Source organism: Idiotropiscis lumnitzeri, chromosome 13 (genome assembly GCF_059441095.1).
Source record: "Idiotropiscis lumnitzeri isolate Australia: NSW breed Sydney's pygmy pipehorse chromosome 13, RoL_Ilum_1.0, whole genome shotgun sequence".
Classification (NCBI taxonomy): Eukaryota; Metazoa; Chordata; class Actinopteri; order Syngnathiformes; family Syngnathidae; genus Idiotropiscis; species Idiotropiscis lumnitzeri.
This window is the reverse complement of record NC_142403.1, coordinates 17,777,474-17,796,215: the sequence shown is the minus strand read 5'-3', so window position 1 is coordinate 17,796,215 and position 18,742 is coordinate 17,777,474. Positions and strand designations below refer to the sequence as shown.

General features: G+C 41.8%; 1 protein-coding gene and 1 long non-coding RNA gene across 2 annotated transcripts; one reads left to right on the top strand and one right to left on the bottom strand.

Annotated features, from left to right (window-relative positions):
* Positions 1 to 953: 953 nt before the first annotated feature.
* LOC148324838 (uncharacterized) lies at positions 954 to 4,501 on the bottom strand. The gene is made up of 3 exons (XR_015846270.1): positions 4,409 to 4,501; positions 1,143 to 1,218; positions 954 to 1,053 (listed from the first exon to the last, which is right to left on the bottom strand). It is a non-coding gene; the product is annotated as an uncharacterized LOC148324838 (long non-coding RNA).
* An 8,372-nt stretch (positions 4,502 to 12,873) lies between these two features.
* s1pr3a (sphingosine-1-phosphate receptor 3a) lies at positions 12,874 to 16,818 on the top strand. Its single transcript, XM_088314069.1, has 2 exons — positions 12,874 to 13,042; positions 13,929 to 16,818. The coding sequence occupies exon 2, from the start codon at positions 14,025 to 14,027 to the stop codon at positions 15,192 to 15,194; it is 1,170 nt and encodes a 389-aa protein (XP_088170195.1). The 5' UTR covers positions 12,874 to 13,042; positions 13,929 to 14,024; the 3' UTR covers positions 15,195 to 16,818.
* The last annotated feature ends 1,924 nt before the right edge of the window (positions 16,819 to 18,742 follow it).

Sequence of the window (18,742 nt, the reverse complement as noted above, 5' to 3'; positions counted from 1 at the left end):
ATAAATTGTCAGTTATTCAAAAATGCTCATGCTCCAACTGAACATAATGTTTAGTGTGCGTGCGCTTTTGTACGAATGTTGAAGGGAGTGGGCAGGCCAAAGCAGATAAAGATAGAAGCTGCTCTCTTCACTCGCGTACGCCTGCCAGAGGTGCCAAAAGTCTTCACACTCTGTTCTTGTAGAATAAGTACCGAGTGGTCAAGAAGTAGAACAGATACTCGTGGAAAAGAAATAATCTGCTAACAGTTGATGTATTGATTCATTGCCATGATTTTTTTTTTTTAAAAAGAAAAGAACAAAAAACATCAGAAAAAATAGATACTCAAGTAAAAGAGAGATACTTGAAAAATCTACTTATTTGTTACTTAAATATTAATTACTATTTAAAACATGAATTTGATTTAACCTTTACTTGTGTAATTTAATTCTAGTTAAATTACACTTTTTTTCTTTGTTGTTTATCAAAAACCAACAACAACGTTAATACTCAAAAGATGTTTTTTTTTTCTTTTTTAGTGTAAAAAAATGCTCCTTCCACAAGGGGGCGACACTGCTACGCTTACGAATTAATATAAGTCACCACAGGGCATTTCTCCGTGCTGTCGATCATCAAACATATCCCATCAATTCTACAACACATCAGGACAAAGATTCTCTCGTTAGTAGTGACATTTCTACAATTTTATGACTTGTTCCAAACTTCGCAGATGAGGAACAGGATTACAAACACTGCTGTGCTGGTGTAGTTGGGCTCATATTCAATAGTGAGACAGCTACATGATGCTTGGATTATTCTGTTTGCATACTAAAGTCACTTCTATATTCAGATAATGTAAACCTAAAGTACATCGACTTTTCCAGCCCCTTTGAAGACTTTCACTGCCTATTTGCTGGGACATTCCAGCCGCTCGCTCTTTCCAGTCTGCGCCATTAAGTGAGCATTTCCACCGCTCTCTCTCCATTGCCCACTCCCTCTGCAAACAGGATGTTTGTGTCTCGGCGGGGGCAGCGCACCAATACAAAGCTGATCATCAGATAGCGTGGCTCCCGCCACTGTGACAGATTAACAGGGATTTAGTGGGGCTTCCACTCGGATCCCGCCGCTAGAAGACGGCGAAAATAAATCGATATAAGCCACATACACACAGTGTAGTGCAGGGGTCTTCAATCCTGTTCCTTGAGGTTGGCTGTCCTGTCTGTTTTTCCATCTCTTCCATGCTGCAACACACCAGATTCAAATTAAATGAAATAATCTGATCATTTGAATCATATGCGTTGAATTCAATCCTGTTCCTTGAGGTTGGCTGTCCTGTCTGTTTTCCATCTCTTGCATGCTGCAACACATCCGATTCAAATGAAATGAAAGTATCTGATCATTTCAAACATGTGTTTTGCAGCAGGGAGAGATGGAAAAAAGGCAGGACAGCGGGTCTCGAGGAACAGGATTGAAGTCCCCTGGTGTAGAGTATGAAATCCTGCCTCCTCTTCACAGTCGGATTTTAATTCATTTGTTTTTCTCTGTGGAACCCATCCTTCTTATTTGAGGAATATTAGCGTAGTTTCAACCTCTCTTTGTACCCTTCAAATACCACAATATGGCGCCCAAAATAGGAAAGTAGTATCGGTGTTACGGAAGTATGTCGAAGTGATATATCTCGACGGAGAAACCATCGTTTTATGTTAAGGAGGAGCTAATCACTGCAGCTGGCGAAGCCTCTCTTGTGGTAAAGCTCAGGCTGTGCCCATGGTCGTCATGGTGACGAAAGCTAGACTCCTCATTGGACCGGCATGTTATTGCAACTTCTCGGAAATGTATATGCCCATTGCAAAAAAGTGAAACATACAAGGTAGCTTCCGATGACCACTGAAGCAGGCCTGGCCAGACTTGAGGTTTTTTTTCCTACAATAACAAGTCAACAGCGAGATTCAAAGGCCACATGACAGGACTCGGGAGACTCGGGTTTCCACGTATTGTACTGCATCAAGTGGCTGAAGTCACCACACTTAATAATCAGATTCCCGGGCCGCGGTTCATGGAGCACAGGATCTGAATGGTGACGGGAGATTGTTTCACAGCATAGCAATGTGTCTCCAGAGTCAGCCAAAGCACAAACGGCCGCTGCAGGAAAACAAGAAACTGCCGTTGACGGATTGAGAAGTCAGAAAGGGCATTCTTTTCACCTGGGCTGGTAACATTTACTATAAAAATGTCCGTAATATTGGGCAGTCTTTGCGGAGGATAACGATTATATGTCTGCGAGTATTGCCGTTTTGTCTACAGGTGTCGCTCCTCCATTTGTGTTGCTTTAGGCAACACGGCAACATTGCTAATCGTTAGCCTTTCTATGGTGTTTTGCATTTTTGTTAGCATGAAGCTAAACAGTGGTTTGTGGTTGTTTTAAACACACCAAATATAATAATTTGAAGCCTCTTTTGAACAAAAGTAAGCTTTATATTAGATATTGTATAATATCCGTTTATTTGTGTCACAAAAAAAAAAAAAAAAAAGAGACGGGGTCACAAATGTTCCAAATGCCTGTCTTCAATGATAAAGTCTCATGTCCTTTTTCTTCATTCCTGGCGACATTCTGTAATGTTCTCTTGATTTATTAATAGTCATTTTGGCTTTGGTCCTACAAGAACAAGCAGAACTCATGGAAACAGCAGAGGGCACGTCCTGTGAGACACTTGCATAAAAGTACACTGGTGGAAAGTTATACGCAGCGCTGCCCTCCTCTCCACCCTCCAACCCTTGTATCACCCGCTACCCTGTGGTTCTCTGGCCTAACCGCTTCTTTCCTGGTCGACGTCTGCCATTTTTGGCTTCAAGTCACAGTTCCAACGCAGCTGTGTTGGCTTAAAAGTGTACAGTTTTTTTTTTGTTGTTTTTTTTTTTTGGTGGAGTTGATTTTGTAAAGCAGAATTTTATTTGAGATCAAAGCGGCCCAAAACGTGAAGCCCAAAAGCGTCGGCCTCCGATCTCGGCGACACAACCGATTCTCTGTTTGCTCGGATTTCCTCGCGTGTTGTTTTTCAAAAAAGGTGCAAGAAACCTGCGCATGAATCAGGCCAGTAAGTGGTGTCATTAAGTCGGTCACGCCCCAGACACTCGGGCCTTTCAACGGCCACGCGCGCACACATGTGCCATAGATACGACGCACAAGCCCGCGTCTGTTTGACTCCAACGTCACGACCACCCCCCCCGCCATTCTCGCTATCATGTGACCCCCAAGCGGACGTCGGCTGTGTGACATTACATCATTGCTCGGCTTCCAAAACTGTCGTTGAGGATTTAAGTGAACATCTTGATTGGCTTTTCTACAACTGGGAAGTTTGATACTAAACGCTCAAATTTGTGTAAATTTTGAAGACCACCACCAGGAAACTTTTATACCATGGAGTACGTCTAAACAATTTAATTCAACTGAGAGTTTGTTTGTGCTGCTGTTTAGCTTAGCAAAGGCGTTATTGCTGAAAAGTGATTTTTTAAATGTTTGTAGAAACAGATTTGACGTGTGAAATTATTTTTTGTTTGTTTTTGTGAGCCGCCTACAGTGGATATCAAAAGTCTACACACCCCTGTGTATCTTTTGATATCCTTTTATAAAAAGTCTACACACCCCTATGCATCTTTTTATATACCTTTATAAAAAGTCTACACACCTCTATGTATGTTTTTATATCCTTTTATAAAAAGTCTACACACCCCTCACAAACGATAAATATTTTTTCCACCATTAATGACACCTATAACATGTATAACTCAAACATATTTCTGTTAATCTTTTCAAGAGGAGAAGTAAAAAAAAATAATGTGGTTGCATAATTGTGCACACCCTCTCACAATTGGGATGTGGCTACAATCATAATTAACCAGTCACATTCAAACACATTTTAAATGGGAGTCAACACACGTCTAACATCATTTAAAATTCCCCAAATAAAGTTCAGAGGTTCCAGTAGGCTTTTCATGACTTTTTTTTTCTTCAAGAAGGTTTGTGCTAACATTTTGAACTCTTCATAAATTTCACTACCAGAGGTCCAGATGGAGAGAAACAGGCCCAATTAAAGCATGATGCTGCCTCCACCACGCTTCGCTGTGGGTATCGTGTTCTTTTGGTGATGCTTGCACTAAACATACCTTTTGGAATAATGGCCCAAAAAGTTCAACCTTGGTTTTCATCAGACCACAGCACATTTTCGCACATGTGTTTGGGAGGTGTTGTGGGTTTTGAACAGGGGTGTGGAGACCTTTAATATACACTGTAATGCCACAATAACGTCACGTTTCTCCACCCACGACTTGGCAGCTACTAGGGCTAATATCACTTTCTTTTCGATTTTTTTTCAAAATGATGGTGGCAAAGCCAAAACTAAGAACATGAACATTGTACCATGAAGAACGTACCTTTGTGGGTGATTGTCTTCAGCTCACTGAGATGGCAGGTCTTTATCTTTTTGGACACTTTCCATTTTAAACAATTCCATTTGGGCAGGAGCTGCAGAGAAAACATGAAGTCACTGAAGCTCGTAAGCCGTTTTGGAACTTTCTAATCGACAGCATTTTCATTCTGGCCAACCTGGATGGAGTCGGCTTGACATTGAAGTCAAGTTGAGTGAAGCCAAAACACACACAGAAATGTGCACAATGCCCAACTCATTTGCCAGTTCTTGCTCAGGTTATATGGCGGCAGTAATTCTGTGTCTCGGCGCTGGCAGTGGCTGTTAAAAGTAATGGATTTTAGACATGTGCGCAGTTTCCTGTCAGACGGTTTGGGTTAGACACCGGGGAAAAATGTTCACGGGCCAAGGCGAGGGCAAGGTAGGGGCTGTTTGTGCGTACAGGATGCGTTAGGTCTGATCGAAGTAACAAAATACAAATAAAATGTTATTGTACTTCATTTTTTGAGGCGTTTGTACTGCAGTTGAGTATTGATTTTTTTTAAATTTTTTTTACTTTACTGTTCATGAGAACACGACGCAAGAAGTACATTTTTTTTTTTCCTATTGTACTTCTGTACTCGAGTACAAAGTGTGTTGAATAGGTACTTTTACTTTAGCAGTCTTTCTTTTTATTTTTTAACACTGTACTATCTGTACTACACGCAGTAAATAGAGCGTCGAGGACTTTTGCCACCCCTGATATTCTATATTATTGCAGTAGAAATTAATTTTTACTTTCGTATTTAAGTACAGCACAGAGCTGATACTTTTTTTTTTTACTTTTACATTTGTAAAGATTGAAATCAGTACTTTAACTTTTCCCCCCAAAAATCGCTTATTACACAGGTATTACAGGTAACTGTAATACTTAAGTACAAAGTGTAAGTGGCGCACAAAATACACTCGAGGCCCGAGTCTGGTTTCGGTGCTCCCGATAACTACAAATACGTAAATATTTTCAACGGCAGAGGGACATTTCTCAATGTGGATGCTCTGCCTTATACATAGCGTGAGAGTATTATTTTTTTTAAATTTTCTATTTTCTAGTAAGTCAATTTTTGAGTTGAGTAAGTAATAATAATAATATCAGTTTTTTTACCTGTTCTTTTACTAAAACCCAAAGTGTGAGTCCCTTTACCACCTCTGCGTCTGCTTTAAATATTCTTCTCAAAAAAGAGCGACATCAGATTGAAGACAATAGCTCAATGTTTATACAGAAGGCGCATAAACTTTGGTGAGACCTGAAATCTGATGCGGTGTTGTTTTCCCACCGTGCGATATGACCTTTGCCCTCGCCCTTGTTCACTTCCCGCTCTATAAACACTCATGACCGTCACTGGCAACACGTGGCGCCCAAGGCCCTTCGCCTCTGCACGCTGCCAAGACGACACTTGCGGCCGGAGGAACGGCTGGACGAGGTGGGAGGTGATCTTAGTAATGGACCGTGGACCGCACCATCATGTGGTGGTCTCATAAACAGGGGTGCACCGCAGCGCAGCGAGGCCACGCAGCCCTCGCTCACGCCTTTGTGTGAGAGGATGTGCGGAGTCCGCCGCAGCATATGTCACACAGATGGACCTCATAAGAAGACTTTAAAACATCTTCGTCGACTTTGTATGGACATACTAGACCAATAAAAAAAATGTCAATGAACAATGTCGGTTAAAAGCGCAAACTGTACTTTCATCCATCCAATGATAATAAACAAATTACGCCTACCTAATGTTGCTTTGGGCCAATCAAAAGCTGATGTTAATTTTGCAGGCTGACGGATCAGTGACAATGAAGGCTGCGCCGCAGTGGGAGAGGTCACAGCTGATTTAAGTCATGGCTAATAAAAGCGGCTCCATTCATTCCCTTTCAATGAGCTGCACTAATCCTGCACTGAAGTCTCGACATAGCAGCGCAAATCAATAAAACTTTATGGTATTGTTTTATGTGGAGAGCAAACGTTATCCCAGTGCATTTTCATACAGTACAATTCCCCTGTTGAAAACATTTTTTTGGGTGGCTGGAACGGTTTAATTCCATATCTATTAATTTCAATGGGAAAAGATGATTTGAGATACATCCAGCTGAGTATAAAAAGAAAAAAGGATCTTTGACGTGTTTATCCGTCAATGGTAGTAAATGAGTTAATCATCTTATTATTATTTCACCCAAAATAATAAACATGAGCAATGCATCCCGTCCCTCCTCTGATGGAGCGGACGTGTTTTGCCGAGCTGTCAAAGGTGTCCGCGTCTAATGTGATGCGAAGTGTGTGTTTTTAGCTTTTATTTGGGCCCGCGTGTGCGTGGAGCCCAGCGGCTTTTGGGATAGTCTCCCTGTCTTACTGTTGTTACTGGTTCAATGCTCACCACAACGCAGCAGATCTCTATCAAGCCACTTCTTTATGTGCATCCTACGGGGCGGTTCGCTGGACGCTGTTAGCCCGCTTGTGCACATTCAGCAAGTCATTTTCATTCATAAGCACACATTACTCTTGACCACAAACTCCCTTGTCGGGTTACATGCTGGCGTCGGATTCTGCGGAGGTCAGCACAAGATGTTTTCAAAGGTTTTTAAAGCAAGTTTAGACTCATTTTGGGCCATTTTGCACCACAGTGAAGAGATCAAGAAGTGGCAAAAGTATTTGTACTTTGTACTTGAGTAGAAGTATTTGAAAACAGGAAACTGATAAAAAAAAAAAGAAAAAAAAATCTTTTTTTCGCAGCCAGTCTGATCTGAATATTTTAGGAAGAGAGGTGATTAGATTAGCAAAAGCTAGCGAAGAAATCATGTTCATATTCTCCACATTGATGTCATATTATATTTTAGTGTTGTATTTTTAAGTGAGAGTTTTTATCCAATCAGAATTCAGCTAGCTCGTGTCGCCGGGCAGATTTCATAATACCAGAAGCCCGAATTATTCGTCCGAGGCCTTCAGATACAATCGTGCGGGCGTCTGTTCTGTGTCTCAAGGGGGCTTTTACCGTTGATAGAAAGTTGCGATAGCCAATCAGATCACGAGTTGATGACGATAAGGCTTTCCCGCTGGCCTTACGCTGAAGGTAATGAACGCGTTTTGTGATTGGATACTCACTCGAGAGGGGGCAGCGCTATGCGGAATCGACACACCCGGAAGTCGTAACTGGCGACTGTTCGAAAATCTAAAATATATTCTTGCTTTTTTTAAACCACAATGGCCGAAGGAGGGAATTTAATTGCAGATACACTTGCGAGGCCATTTTCAAAACGGACCTTTCAAGATGAAGCTAGGTCGTCCACAACACTCGCTCAGAACTGTGGAAGTGTCTTTCTGTATATTATCTTTTATTATCATAAATGATCTTATTATGAGTGGGATTCATTTCAAGTAGGACAAAATGGGACTTCACTAAATGAAATGCACGGCCCGCCACTGAAAAATGTGAAGCAACAAAGTACTTGGTAACTTCCCACGTCCATGTTTGGTTGAGTGTATGTTTGCTCTCTTCATGATGCCAGCCACTGGTTAGCTTAGCTTGGCACAAAGACCGGAATGAAGTGGCTGTGTGTGCAGGAAACAGAATTAACGGGCTCTATCTTGTATGGTCAATCGCAACAAAAATACTTTGTGGTTGCGATCTTGGCCGCACCGAGAAGCTTTTGTTTGCTTTTGTGTGGTACCAATCAGTCAACTTACATCGTGTATTTGCAAAAAAAGAAAGAAGAAAAAAATAAAAATCGCATAAATTAAATGTAAACCACAAAAAAAAAAAAAAAAAAATCCTGCTGATAGTCATTCAACACAGCAAATATAATTTAGTTAGTTGCATCTTCCAGTGAATGGGAATTGACGGGAAAAAAATAGTTTTTCTAGTGCGGCTGTCATGCGCACCCTGAGAGACACCGCCGGGGCAAGTCTGGAGTGACGCAGCCGAGCATCACATGCAAACTTCCCAAAAAGATGACTCGCAACAGAGAGATGTTTTGTATACGTCACTGACAGTGTAGTGGTTCACTCGGGTCAATATATTTGTGGCACTTAGTCGATATGCAGCCCAGTATGAGTACTGGTACAGAAAGCGGAAGGATGGAGCAAACTATTTTCACGTAAAATTGCAGAAATGAGCAGCATTTCCTTCACCGGGAGGAAAAGTCTGCAGTGAACAGAAAGCGGTTACAAACGGTCGGGACATAAATGGTACCATGTGTGTGACGTAATCGGCGATGACATGAAGGAATGATCCGATGATGACGTGACTTATTCCAAGACATGTGCATGTCTTTCCTCTGTGGTTGCAATGATTCACTAATGGTGGGAAATGGAACGATCGGACATTTCGATTATTAAATGCTCTCTCTCTCTCTCGTATATATTGTAACACCGCCAAGGCCTTAAATGCCCTCACTTTCTAAAACTGTCTTCAGTCTTAGGCTCGTTATTCTGACTAGTCCTTAAAGGGACATAAAATCACTCTTTAAAAACGTTCCCAGAGGTCACAAAAGCAGTTGTGAGAAAGCGAGCGATGGTTGTTTACTCGTCCGATCTATTTCCATCATATTCCTCAGGCCTATTTAACTTTCCTATCATAAAGAAAATACATGATGTCATGAGGAGGTGGACTTGAGTTCCAGAGTGATTGCTTGAGACCCAATTGGGATATGATGAAGTGTCCAAGATAACGGGGCAGGTTTATATGCACTTTTTTTTTTTCTTTCTTCCCAAGCCCTAAATCGTGCCGTACAAAATCCACCAACCATGACAATCGACATCATGACTTCTCTGGCCCCTTCCCGCAAATGCCTCTTTAAATTACTGAAGCTGAGAAACAAGACCTCACTCATTTGGGACAAAATCTTCTCAACTCTTTTCCCATCGGTGCTCATGTGCTTCATTCTTCACGGGGCAATTCTGCCACAGCACATTCGGATCCAGTGGAACCTCCAAGGTCCAACGCTAAGCGTTCTAGCTATTAATGCTCATTCAACCAGTGGTGAGTGGTCAAGGCCTTCAAGGCCTTCTCTGCTGGTCTAACATAATCGAGAAATCATTATCAAATTTTTCACAATGATGTAATAGTATATCCTAGTTTGGAATTTGTAGGTTAGGGATTTTATCCAATCAGAATTCAGATAACTTGTGTTGCCAGGCAGATTTCATAATAACAGTGGCACGCACTATTCGTCCGAGGCCATCAGATAAAATCATGCGGGCGTCAGTTCTGTGTCTCAAGGGGGCTTTTACCATTGATAGACAGTTGCGATAGCCAATCAGATCACGAGTTGATGACATGAAGGCCTTTGTGTATATTATTTCTCCAGCCGTTGTGTCACAAAATTACGGTGTTATAGCGTGTTAATATGTCATTTATGCTGTTAGCTAACCCTAATGTGTACATCCAACAACACTGCAGCTCTGCTTAACTTTTGGATTTGACACAATGACTTCATGTAGCCTCTGGCAGGTCTTTGCACAGGTCATAGGTGGAGAAACTGTTTTTTAGTGTCCTCAAGGCTGCACTGAAGAAAAATACAAAACATACGTCCTGTCATCCATCCTTCCTTCCTCTGTTTAGTGCACGCTTTGATGACGTTATTTCGAGTGCAGATAAAAAGGGTTATCTGAAAGATGCAGCAAAGCTCTTCTCCAGACAAGCGGTCACCTGGTGCCCTTAAAGAGCCGCTGATAAACCACCAGAAAAGCCCCACCCCGTATGATACATTATCTGGTGTCAGTGATCAACTCACAGACCCCCGACAGACCTTTTGTGCAAGCCCATGAGGTCCAAATATGTTGCGCAATAAATCTGATATCCCTTATTGGAATTCAGAATTTAAAAAAAAATACACGGAAAGAGGACTTTGGAAAAAAACTAAAACAAAATCACATTTAGATTATATCGGCTCGAAATCTACAATATAAAACAAGCGACATTTTTGTCCATTCACAAACTAGCGGCACAGAAGATGTTGCTGTTCAAAGTGTGCAAATGTTGAAATGAATTTGGCGCAGCAGTTGGGAAAAGCGGCACTGGAAGTTCCTTCAGGGCCTTCCTTTTCGACTTTCTCCATTGTTCCCAGCTCCTTTCACATTCCCCAACGTCTAACTCATCAGCCCTTGCCTACGTCACGGCATCTTGACTCACACACACACACACATAAACACAATCAATGTTTTCCCCACAATGTACCAATCATGTTGCGACATTTGTTTTTTTCCACCATCACAGAAGTGGTTAGAATTTCGAGTCAGCGATTGTTTCACGTCTCAAGTTCGGCTTTCAAATTAAGGTTGCGGTTTGCAATTAAGTTAGGTTCGCAAGTTTGGGTCAAACTCGCTGCACATGGAGCCATGCGGTGTGCAGTGAGTTCTGCAACCGATTTTCTTCAAGCAGAATAATTCAGTGCTTCTCAAATAGTGGGGTGGGCCTCCCTTGGGGGGCGCCGCGCGATGCTGAGGGGGGCGTGTATGACCCTGGGGAACATGCTTTTTTCCCCGCCGTACTACAATAAAGTGTAATTGCACCTCCACTCCACTAGTTGGCAGTGGCGCTCTCCTTGCCTGTTGTGCACACTGAGTTTTAACTCGCCGGTGTCGGTTTGTTTTGCAATAAAAATGCTATTGTTTATAGTTGCGGCGGAGAGTGGGTGGTGAGGTGGGGGCGCGAATTGTTTTCTTCTTGCTCTGGGGGGCGTAACAAAAAATAATTGAGTAGCGCTGGATTAATCGAACCTAAACAAAATCTTTATCTTCCATAAATTTAACCCCCCTCCCACAAAAAAAAAAACTCCAATTTGCATTTTCCACTAAAAACAGGAATTGGTTCCCACAAAGAATCCAAGAAACCTCGGCAAAAAAAAAAACTAAACTAAAGGAAAAAAATTCCAATTGAAAAAATGTATTATTATTATTATTATAAATTATTAAAAAAATAAAATAAGCAAATAAAGGAATTTGTACGGAGTGAACTAGCACATTTAGCAATTTGCCAATCGTAAAAAAAAAAAAAAAAAAAAAAAACTGAAATACCCACAACGCAAGACAGATGGAATGCTTCTTTCATTTCATGTCCATTTTGGTCCTGTCCAACGAGAGAGGTCTGACCTATCCCATACACTCGAGGGACAAACGAAGTGCAGTCGTTAGTCACTTTGGAAAGGAAAAACGATGACACGTCAAATCGGAGAAACATTCATGAGGTTAGAACATTGTTGGCTTGCGCACAAGCCGTGGATTCCCCATAAAAGGCAAACAAACATTTTCGATTTCAACTCGCTGAATAAAAGGCTTTAATTTCTTATGATAGTGGTCTCGGCGGGAATTTTTTGGCTTGTCACATCTGTCTCCATCTGCAACATGTTGATTATCGTGGTTGCACTTTGCGGTGGGATAGCGTGCCTCGGCATCACACTGCAGGGCTGTTTTCTCATAGGTCGGTTGCCTTAGCAACGAAATACCGCTTCTCAAACCACAATCTAAATTCTTAAATTGTTTGCTTGAGAAAGTGTCGCTCAACAGCGAACATGAATATCGCTGGCGTTCATTATGATCATTTCAAAGTGGCAACATATGCTTACTTTGCTATAAAGCAGACCCCGCCCCCATTTAGAACAAAGTGTAATTGCACATTTACTACAGTAGGCGGTGCACTTGAGTAGTTCTGGTTTGTTTTTGTTGGCCTGTTTTTCAGCTACAGTATCTTCATGAATATTAAACAAGATATGCAATAATATCACATTTATCTAGCTAATACCTTGAATTATTTTCAGTGCATTTAAATAATTATGTATTATTATTACCACATTTGATTACACAAGTCGATGCATAATTTGAATGTTACTTGATATCGTATTTATTCTAACACAAAATCAACATAGAGTAGGTATATTCACATTAAATAAACTGTAGAATAAAAAACATTGATTTGATATGTATATATATATATATATATATATATATTAATATTTGACCTAGGTGGAGTATATTAATTATTCAAAAAAAGGTATTTTGATTTCCACTTGATCTTCAATCCATAGACGAGTGGGGCCGCATAGAACATTTTATTGTCAACTATTTTTTTCACTTGACATCCCCTTTAATTTCTGGTGTATTTAATGTATTATTATTGCTCTTTTTAAAACATTAATACAAAAATAAATAATATGCATAAAAAAATATGTCTATGTAAAGTTTAGTGATAAGTATTATTACTATTTTTATGACATTATTATTGTAGTTGAGAGTTTTTGGGCAGACATGCCTGTCAGAGCATTTGATTTCCTTTCCAAATTCCATAAAGCATTTATTTATTTGACGGCAATAAAGACACAGGATATACAGTCAGTGATGTCCATGCATGATTCCTGGACATGAACAAAGTTGAGAGTGAGGGAGGAGCTGAAAGCTAAAGAACCGCCCAGCATCAGCCTGAGAGCATTCCACTGTTTGCTGCTGCTGCCTGGGAGAGCAGCAAGACCGAGCAGCCACCAAAAACTTCACACAACTTTTACCACCACACTTGTGACTGGACAAACGTTACACTGCACTTTTTTTCCGGAATCTATAAAGCGGAGGGACATGTTTAGACGAGGACAGGGAGAGCTTTATGGAGCAATGACGGATTCAATTCTGGTGAGTATTTCTTTTTTTTTTTTAAAGAAGTTTGCATCTTCTCTTCACGGCGACAACAATCATTCTTTTTGCTACATTTGACATTTTTGGGGCGTTCCATTAAAGAATTGCATGTTTTTTTAAGTTTGGACAAGACTGAGACATGCATGACAACATTTTCCAGAATGCACAACTTTCATCACTTTTGGTGATTTAGGTTCGTGTCTCCCATTTAGTTCTACAAAATAAAAGTGCAGTTCGTCATTTGAAAAATGTTTTGAGCTATTAAATTAATTGGGGTTATGTTATATTCCAACGACTGTATTTCTGCTGCACAGGTATGCCAACTTTCTTATTTATTGAACAAGGAGCAACGCACATTAATAAAAATTGCTGCAAAAAGGATATTTCCCATCTCGCGTGCAAGACAGATTTTAAAAAGTCATCTTAAAAAAAATTATCAGAACAATAACAAGAGGAAAAGTAAGAAAACAAAACAAAACGGGTCAGAAATTGGACCGATTTGCTACTTGGATCAATTTGACCCAACTTTCAAGTTGTTGTGTACGAAACAATTCCATTTTTTGGGGTTGTTTAGTACAAAAAAAAGGGTTGTTTTGTTCATAACCCAAAAAGTTCAAATAGATCCACGTCGCCAGTCGAATTTTTGCAGCACTTGTAAGAGTTATCGTCTCATACTAGAAAATACAAAACATAAAACCGTGACATCATATTACATATTAATTACATTCATCTAGATTTAATTTTTATCCATAATGCAGTATTGACTCTGTATTTTTTACGTTTTGTGTATTGTTGTGGATGTAAATACGCACAAAAAATAAATAAACAAATGAAAAAAAATAGAAGAGAAATTTTGAACGGTACCTTTGGGTGTGATTGCCAGACTCTCCAGAGGCGGCTGCCGTAGGATGCCAGTCCCCTCCGACTTCAGTGCTGCGGCGCCCCCTGCCGTGTGAGCGAGGGAACTGGCGGCTGCAGCATGGGCACCGCGCCAGAAGAAGGCATGAACATGGTGATCGTGGCCCACTACAACAACTCGGGCAAGTGGGAACGAGCCCGCGGCGGCGGCGCGTGCAAGACGGCCGTGCTGCTGCTCATCTGTGTGCTCATCGTCCTGGAGAACCTGACGGTTCTGCTGGCGCTGTGGAGGAACAAGCGCTTCCACAGTCGCATGTACTTCCTCATCGGCAACCTGGCGCTGTCCGACCTGCTGGCCGGCGTGGCCTACGTGGTCAACATCTTCACCTCGGGGAGCCGGACGTACTTCCTGACGCCGGCCCAGTGGCTGGCCCGGGAGGGGAGCATGTTCGTGGCCCTCAGCGCGTCCACCTTCAGCCTCCTCGCCATCGGGATCGAGCGCCACATGACCATGGTGCGTCTTCGCCCGTGCGAGGCGGCCGGACGCGGACGCCTCCTCGGCCTCCTGGCGGCCTGCTGGCTCGTGTCGGTGCTGCTCAGCGCCCTGCCCAGCCTCGGCTGGAACTGCCTGGACAACCTGGGCTCCTGCTCGACGGTGCTGCCGCTTTACGCTAAAAGCTACGTGGCGTTCTGCATCAGCGTCTTCAGCGCCCTGCTGGTGGCCATCATCATCCTCTACATCCGGATCTATCGCCTAGTGACGTCCAGCGGACGCAGGGTGAGCAGCCGGCCTTCCGAGTGTTCCCTGGCCTTGCTGAGGACCGTGGTGATCGTTCTCGGGGTGTTTGTGGTGTGCTGGGCGCCCCTCTTCATGCTGCTGCTCCTGGACGTCGGCTGCAGTCCCGACGGGTGCCCGGTTCTTTACGAGGTGGACTGGTTCATCGCTCTGGCTGTGCTGAACTCGGCCCTCAACCCGCTCATTTACACGCTGTCCAGCCGGGAGATGAGGGCCGCCTTCTTCCGGCTGCTCTGCTGCTGCCAGAGCGGCGTGGAGTCCATGGGGATGCCCGCGGCGGGTAACCCCAACCTGGGCACGGCGGGGCCCACGGCGGAGAACAGCAAGAGCAGCATGGGGGGCGGCGGCGGCGTGGGAAAGGCCACACTGAACAGAGGCGTCAACTCGGACGAGAAGCGCGGGGATCCCGTCGCCACCGCGTTGCCTCACCCGGCTGGACCCGCCGAGCTGCTGTCGGCCGTGTTGGTGAAGGCGGGGGCCCTCAGCAAGTTCTGACAGGAAGCACCTAGAAAGCTACAACTTTAGACACACGTGCGGTGTTTACTAAGGCACATATTTTACAAGGGACAAATACACCAAATTAAAATGTCACAAAAAAAAAATTTAAATAAAATGAAACCCAGCGAGGGCCAAGCCTTACCACAAATAGTGAAAAACCACAAGCAACTGACGGCGACGACATTTTTTTATTTTTTGTTTCATTTTTAACCATCACCTGTTTAAATCAAACACGTGACCGCAATCATTCTAATCTCATTTTACAACACGCACTCGCTTGCCGGTAGGAAAAATATGCACCACTAAAAGAGTAAAAAAAATAAATGGGTCAAAAAGGGAACGACCACCACGCGATTAAACAAGGGCACATGGTCACTTTGTTGATTCGAATCCAGCCATGCTTATCTTTCTTTGGTTACTTCCCTCATTACAAAAAAAAAAGGAATAACCCGAAAAAGTTAGGTCACAATGACCCAAGTGGTAGTCAGTCCCTTTTTAAACCATAATTTTTTTTAAATTCAATAATACTTGGACTTGCAATGACTTTCCTAAGTACCACTAACAACCCAGGCAAAATTTGATTTTATTCCTCCCCACCATGTAGCGCTTGCCTCTCCTTGGCGATACATCACTTTAACACACTTCCCGGAGACCAATTCATATTCAGACAGGACTTTAGAGCCCTCTAGTGGAATTTAAAGGCATTACAGAAAGCGCACAAAAATGAAAAAAAAAAACAAACAAAACATAAAATTGTGAGTTCTTGAACGGTGGCATTATTTTTTTCAAATTTTTTTGAAGGATTTATTTTCACCAAATGCCTCCTTGCAATATAACGGACTTCACATGAAAGTAGTATTAAAATATTTGCTTGGCTATATTTTCCATGACTTCTGATTTGAATTTTTTTTAATATCCATGGCAACCAAATCTAGAACAATAATGTGGCGAAAAACTAAAAACAGTTTCTGGCAGAAAGCCACTATGAACAACAAACGGAAAGTAAACGAAAGATGATTGTATTTAAAAGCTCAGTTTCTGGAAAAAAAAATCCTATCAGTCGTCTTTCAAACTTATGTTGTGGCAGTTTGTTTTTTCTTTTTATGTAGAATCTACTTGGGCACTTTTTGGTTTGTTTGTTTTGCACGTGCGATATGCAACGCTTACATCCCCCCCCCCCACAACTTGAATAGTATTTATTTTCTGTGAAAACATTTGTCGCTCGATACACTCACCCGCGGTAGATTTTGTGCTCTGTGTGCATAATAACTGCCATGGTACTTAGACTGTAAGCTGTTCAACGACTAAAGAAAGGGAGAACATTTTTTTTTTTTGGGAGGGGGGGGAAGAGATGAGGACGCTGCTCTTGGAGCTTTCCCACTACTGGTGTAAAAACTCCATCTGTCCTGAAGGTGGCGTCAGAGCACCACTTCTCAGTTTGCGTGTCATTAAGGGAGGCTTTGCCAACTGTTTTGACAACGCTTGTGTTTCCTCATCAGCATATCTAGAAACCACTCACACGTCAACTAACCACTAGTAGTTCTTGGCAGTGTTGCATCATGGGAATGATTTCATAGTGGTAGCCATGTTCTATTATATAGTCAATAAAAGCAAAATCCTATTTGGTGTTGGTCGGATTTTAATGTGTCGCGTGTGTGTGTGTGCGTGTGATAACAGAAAACCATTTCGATCCTTTGACCGATATATTTCGATATTCATGTGGTAACTCATTGACTGCCATTGACGGGTATAGTAGCCAAAAAGTACGCTCATTTTATCTAGGCTGGTATTAATGTCACTATAAAACACAAAGAAAAAATCCAGTGCAATTATTTGAAGCAGCATTTTTACGGATCGTGAGCAATCCTTCAAGTAAATATATGTTTACTGTCATTCTCAATTGAAGTTAAACTAAAAATAAAACAAAGAGAATTTCACATTGTGTATTGAAAACAAGCACATAGTTTAACCTCGCAGTCTACTAGTTTTATACGAGCGCTAATTTGCATCTATGTCGCAGTGGTTTAATCCCTTAGGCCAGAGGTTCTCATCATTTTTTCAATGATGCAACCCACAGGTGTCAAACCTAAGGCCCGGGGGCCAGATCCGGGTCACCACATCATTTTATGTGGCCCATGAAGGAAAATCATGCGCGACTTCATGTTTCTTGCTAAAATATCAAAATTGCAAATTGTCTTACATTTTAATTACGTTAAAATATTGCAAGCATTTATTTTTTACCTATCACACTTTTAAAATTGAATAGCAGTTGAACCAAGAGCATTTTCTTGGATTCTGATTTTAAAAACTAGAGCCAAGTTGGGTCGAACAATTCTAGTATGGGGGAAGAATCTGGGTTTTTAGAATAATGAAAATGAATCACTTACTACCTATAGAATTAGTTTTTGTGAACTACTATTTTCCTGAAACATTTAATTGATCCAATAATTATTTTTAAAGTGTTTTTGTATGTTGTTTTGTTTTATTTAAAACCTCACGTACCCCAATTTGAGAATGTCTGCCTTTGGCAACCGATTGAAAACAAAGGATGGCGCAACATGTACACTGACAAGACTTGCATTCAATTATTATTTTTGCGTAGAATGACAAATATTAGTGCCGTACTGATGATCTGAGATGAGAGCAATTGAGGTGGTATTCCGAATCCCACTTGAATTCAATTCTAATTTGTCTCCCCTTTGGAAGGCTTAGCAAAGACGAGAGTTACATGTAGAAGTTGTGTGTTTTTGTGGCGCAAATTCTAGCCAATTATCATCATTTCTTTTCAAAGGACTGACTCTCCATAGCAGAGAGTTCACTACTGGCAGTACATCGCAAAGCAAAGAGCAGACAGAAACCGACAGAGTGGCATTTCACGCTCACCTCACAGAGATTAGACATTTTTTCGCACCTTAAATTGTGATGTGGAAAGACAGCAGGGAAGCAAAAAGCACAACCTTCTTCGGGAAAAAGGTCATTGAGTGTTCGCCTGCCGTCACGAACGCTCGCGTGTTCCGCCGGAAAGGGCTCGGGATTTTGCCATTTGGAGAAGGAGGAAATGTTCATGTGGATGGAGATTTGCTGCACAGGAATCTTGCGTTGTAGCGTCACAGATACAATTGGATGTCACTTTGGGGGTTCCTCGTAAGTTGGCATGGATATAAAAAGTCTACACACCCCTGCTCAGATGCATGGTTTAAGTGATATAAAAATAAATAAATAAAAACTAAATGAAAAAATAGGCGAATCATTCCATCACATTGCAAAATATGTCCTGTTTAAATGAATTCTACAGCAATGTCCTTCTCTGGCGCAACAACTAAAGACTCACAAATGTCCCCCCCCCTTTTTTTTTTTCCAAAAGTGGGTCAATCACCTTATGAATCATGTTAACTAAATAACCGTTGCCAGTTCTCTTTGAGGGTTTAGACATGGCGGATTTGTGTCATTCTCAATGTGCAATTTGCATTTGCATATGACTAATGTGAACACGACAAGAGGACAAAGGGATCAGCCCGCCTCCCGTCATTATGATCCCGGCTCTG

Coding starts and splice junctions, on each gene's coding strand:
- s1pr3a (XM_088314069.1), top strand. CDS start 14,025: ATGGGCACCGCGCCAGAAGAAGGCATGAACATGGTGATCGTGGCCCAC.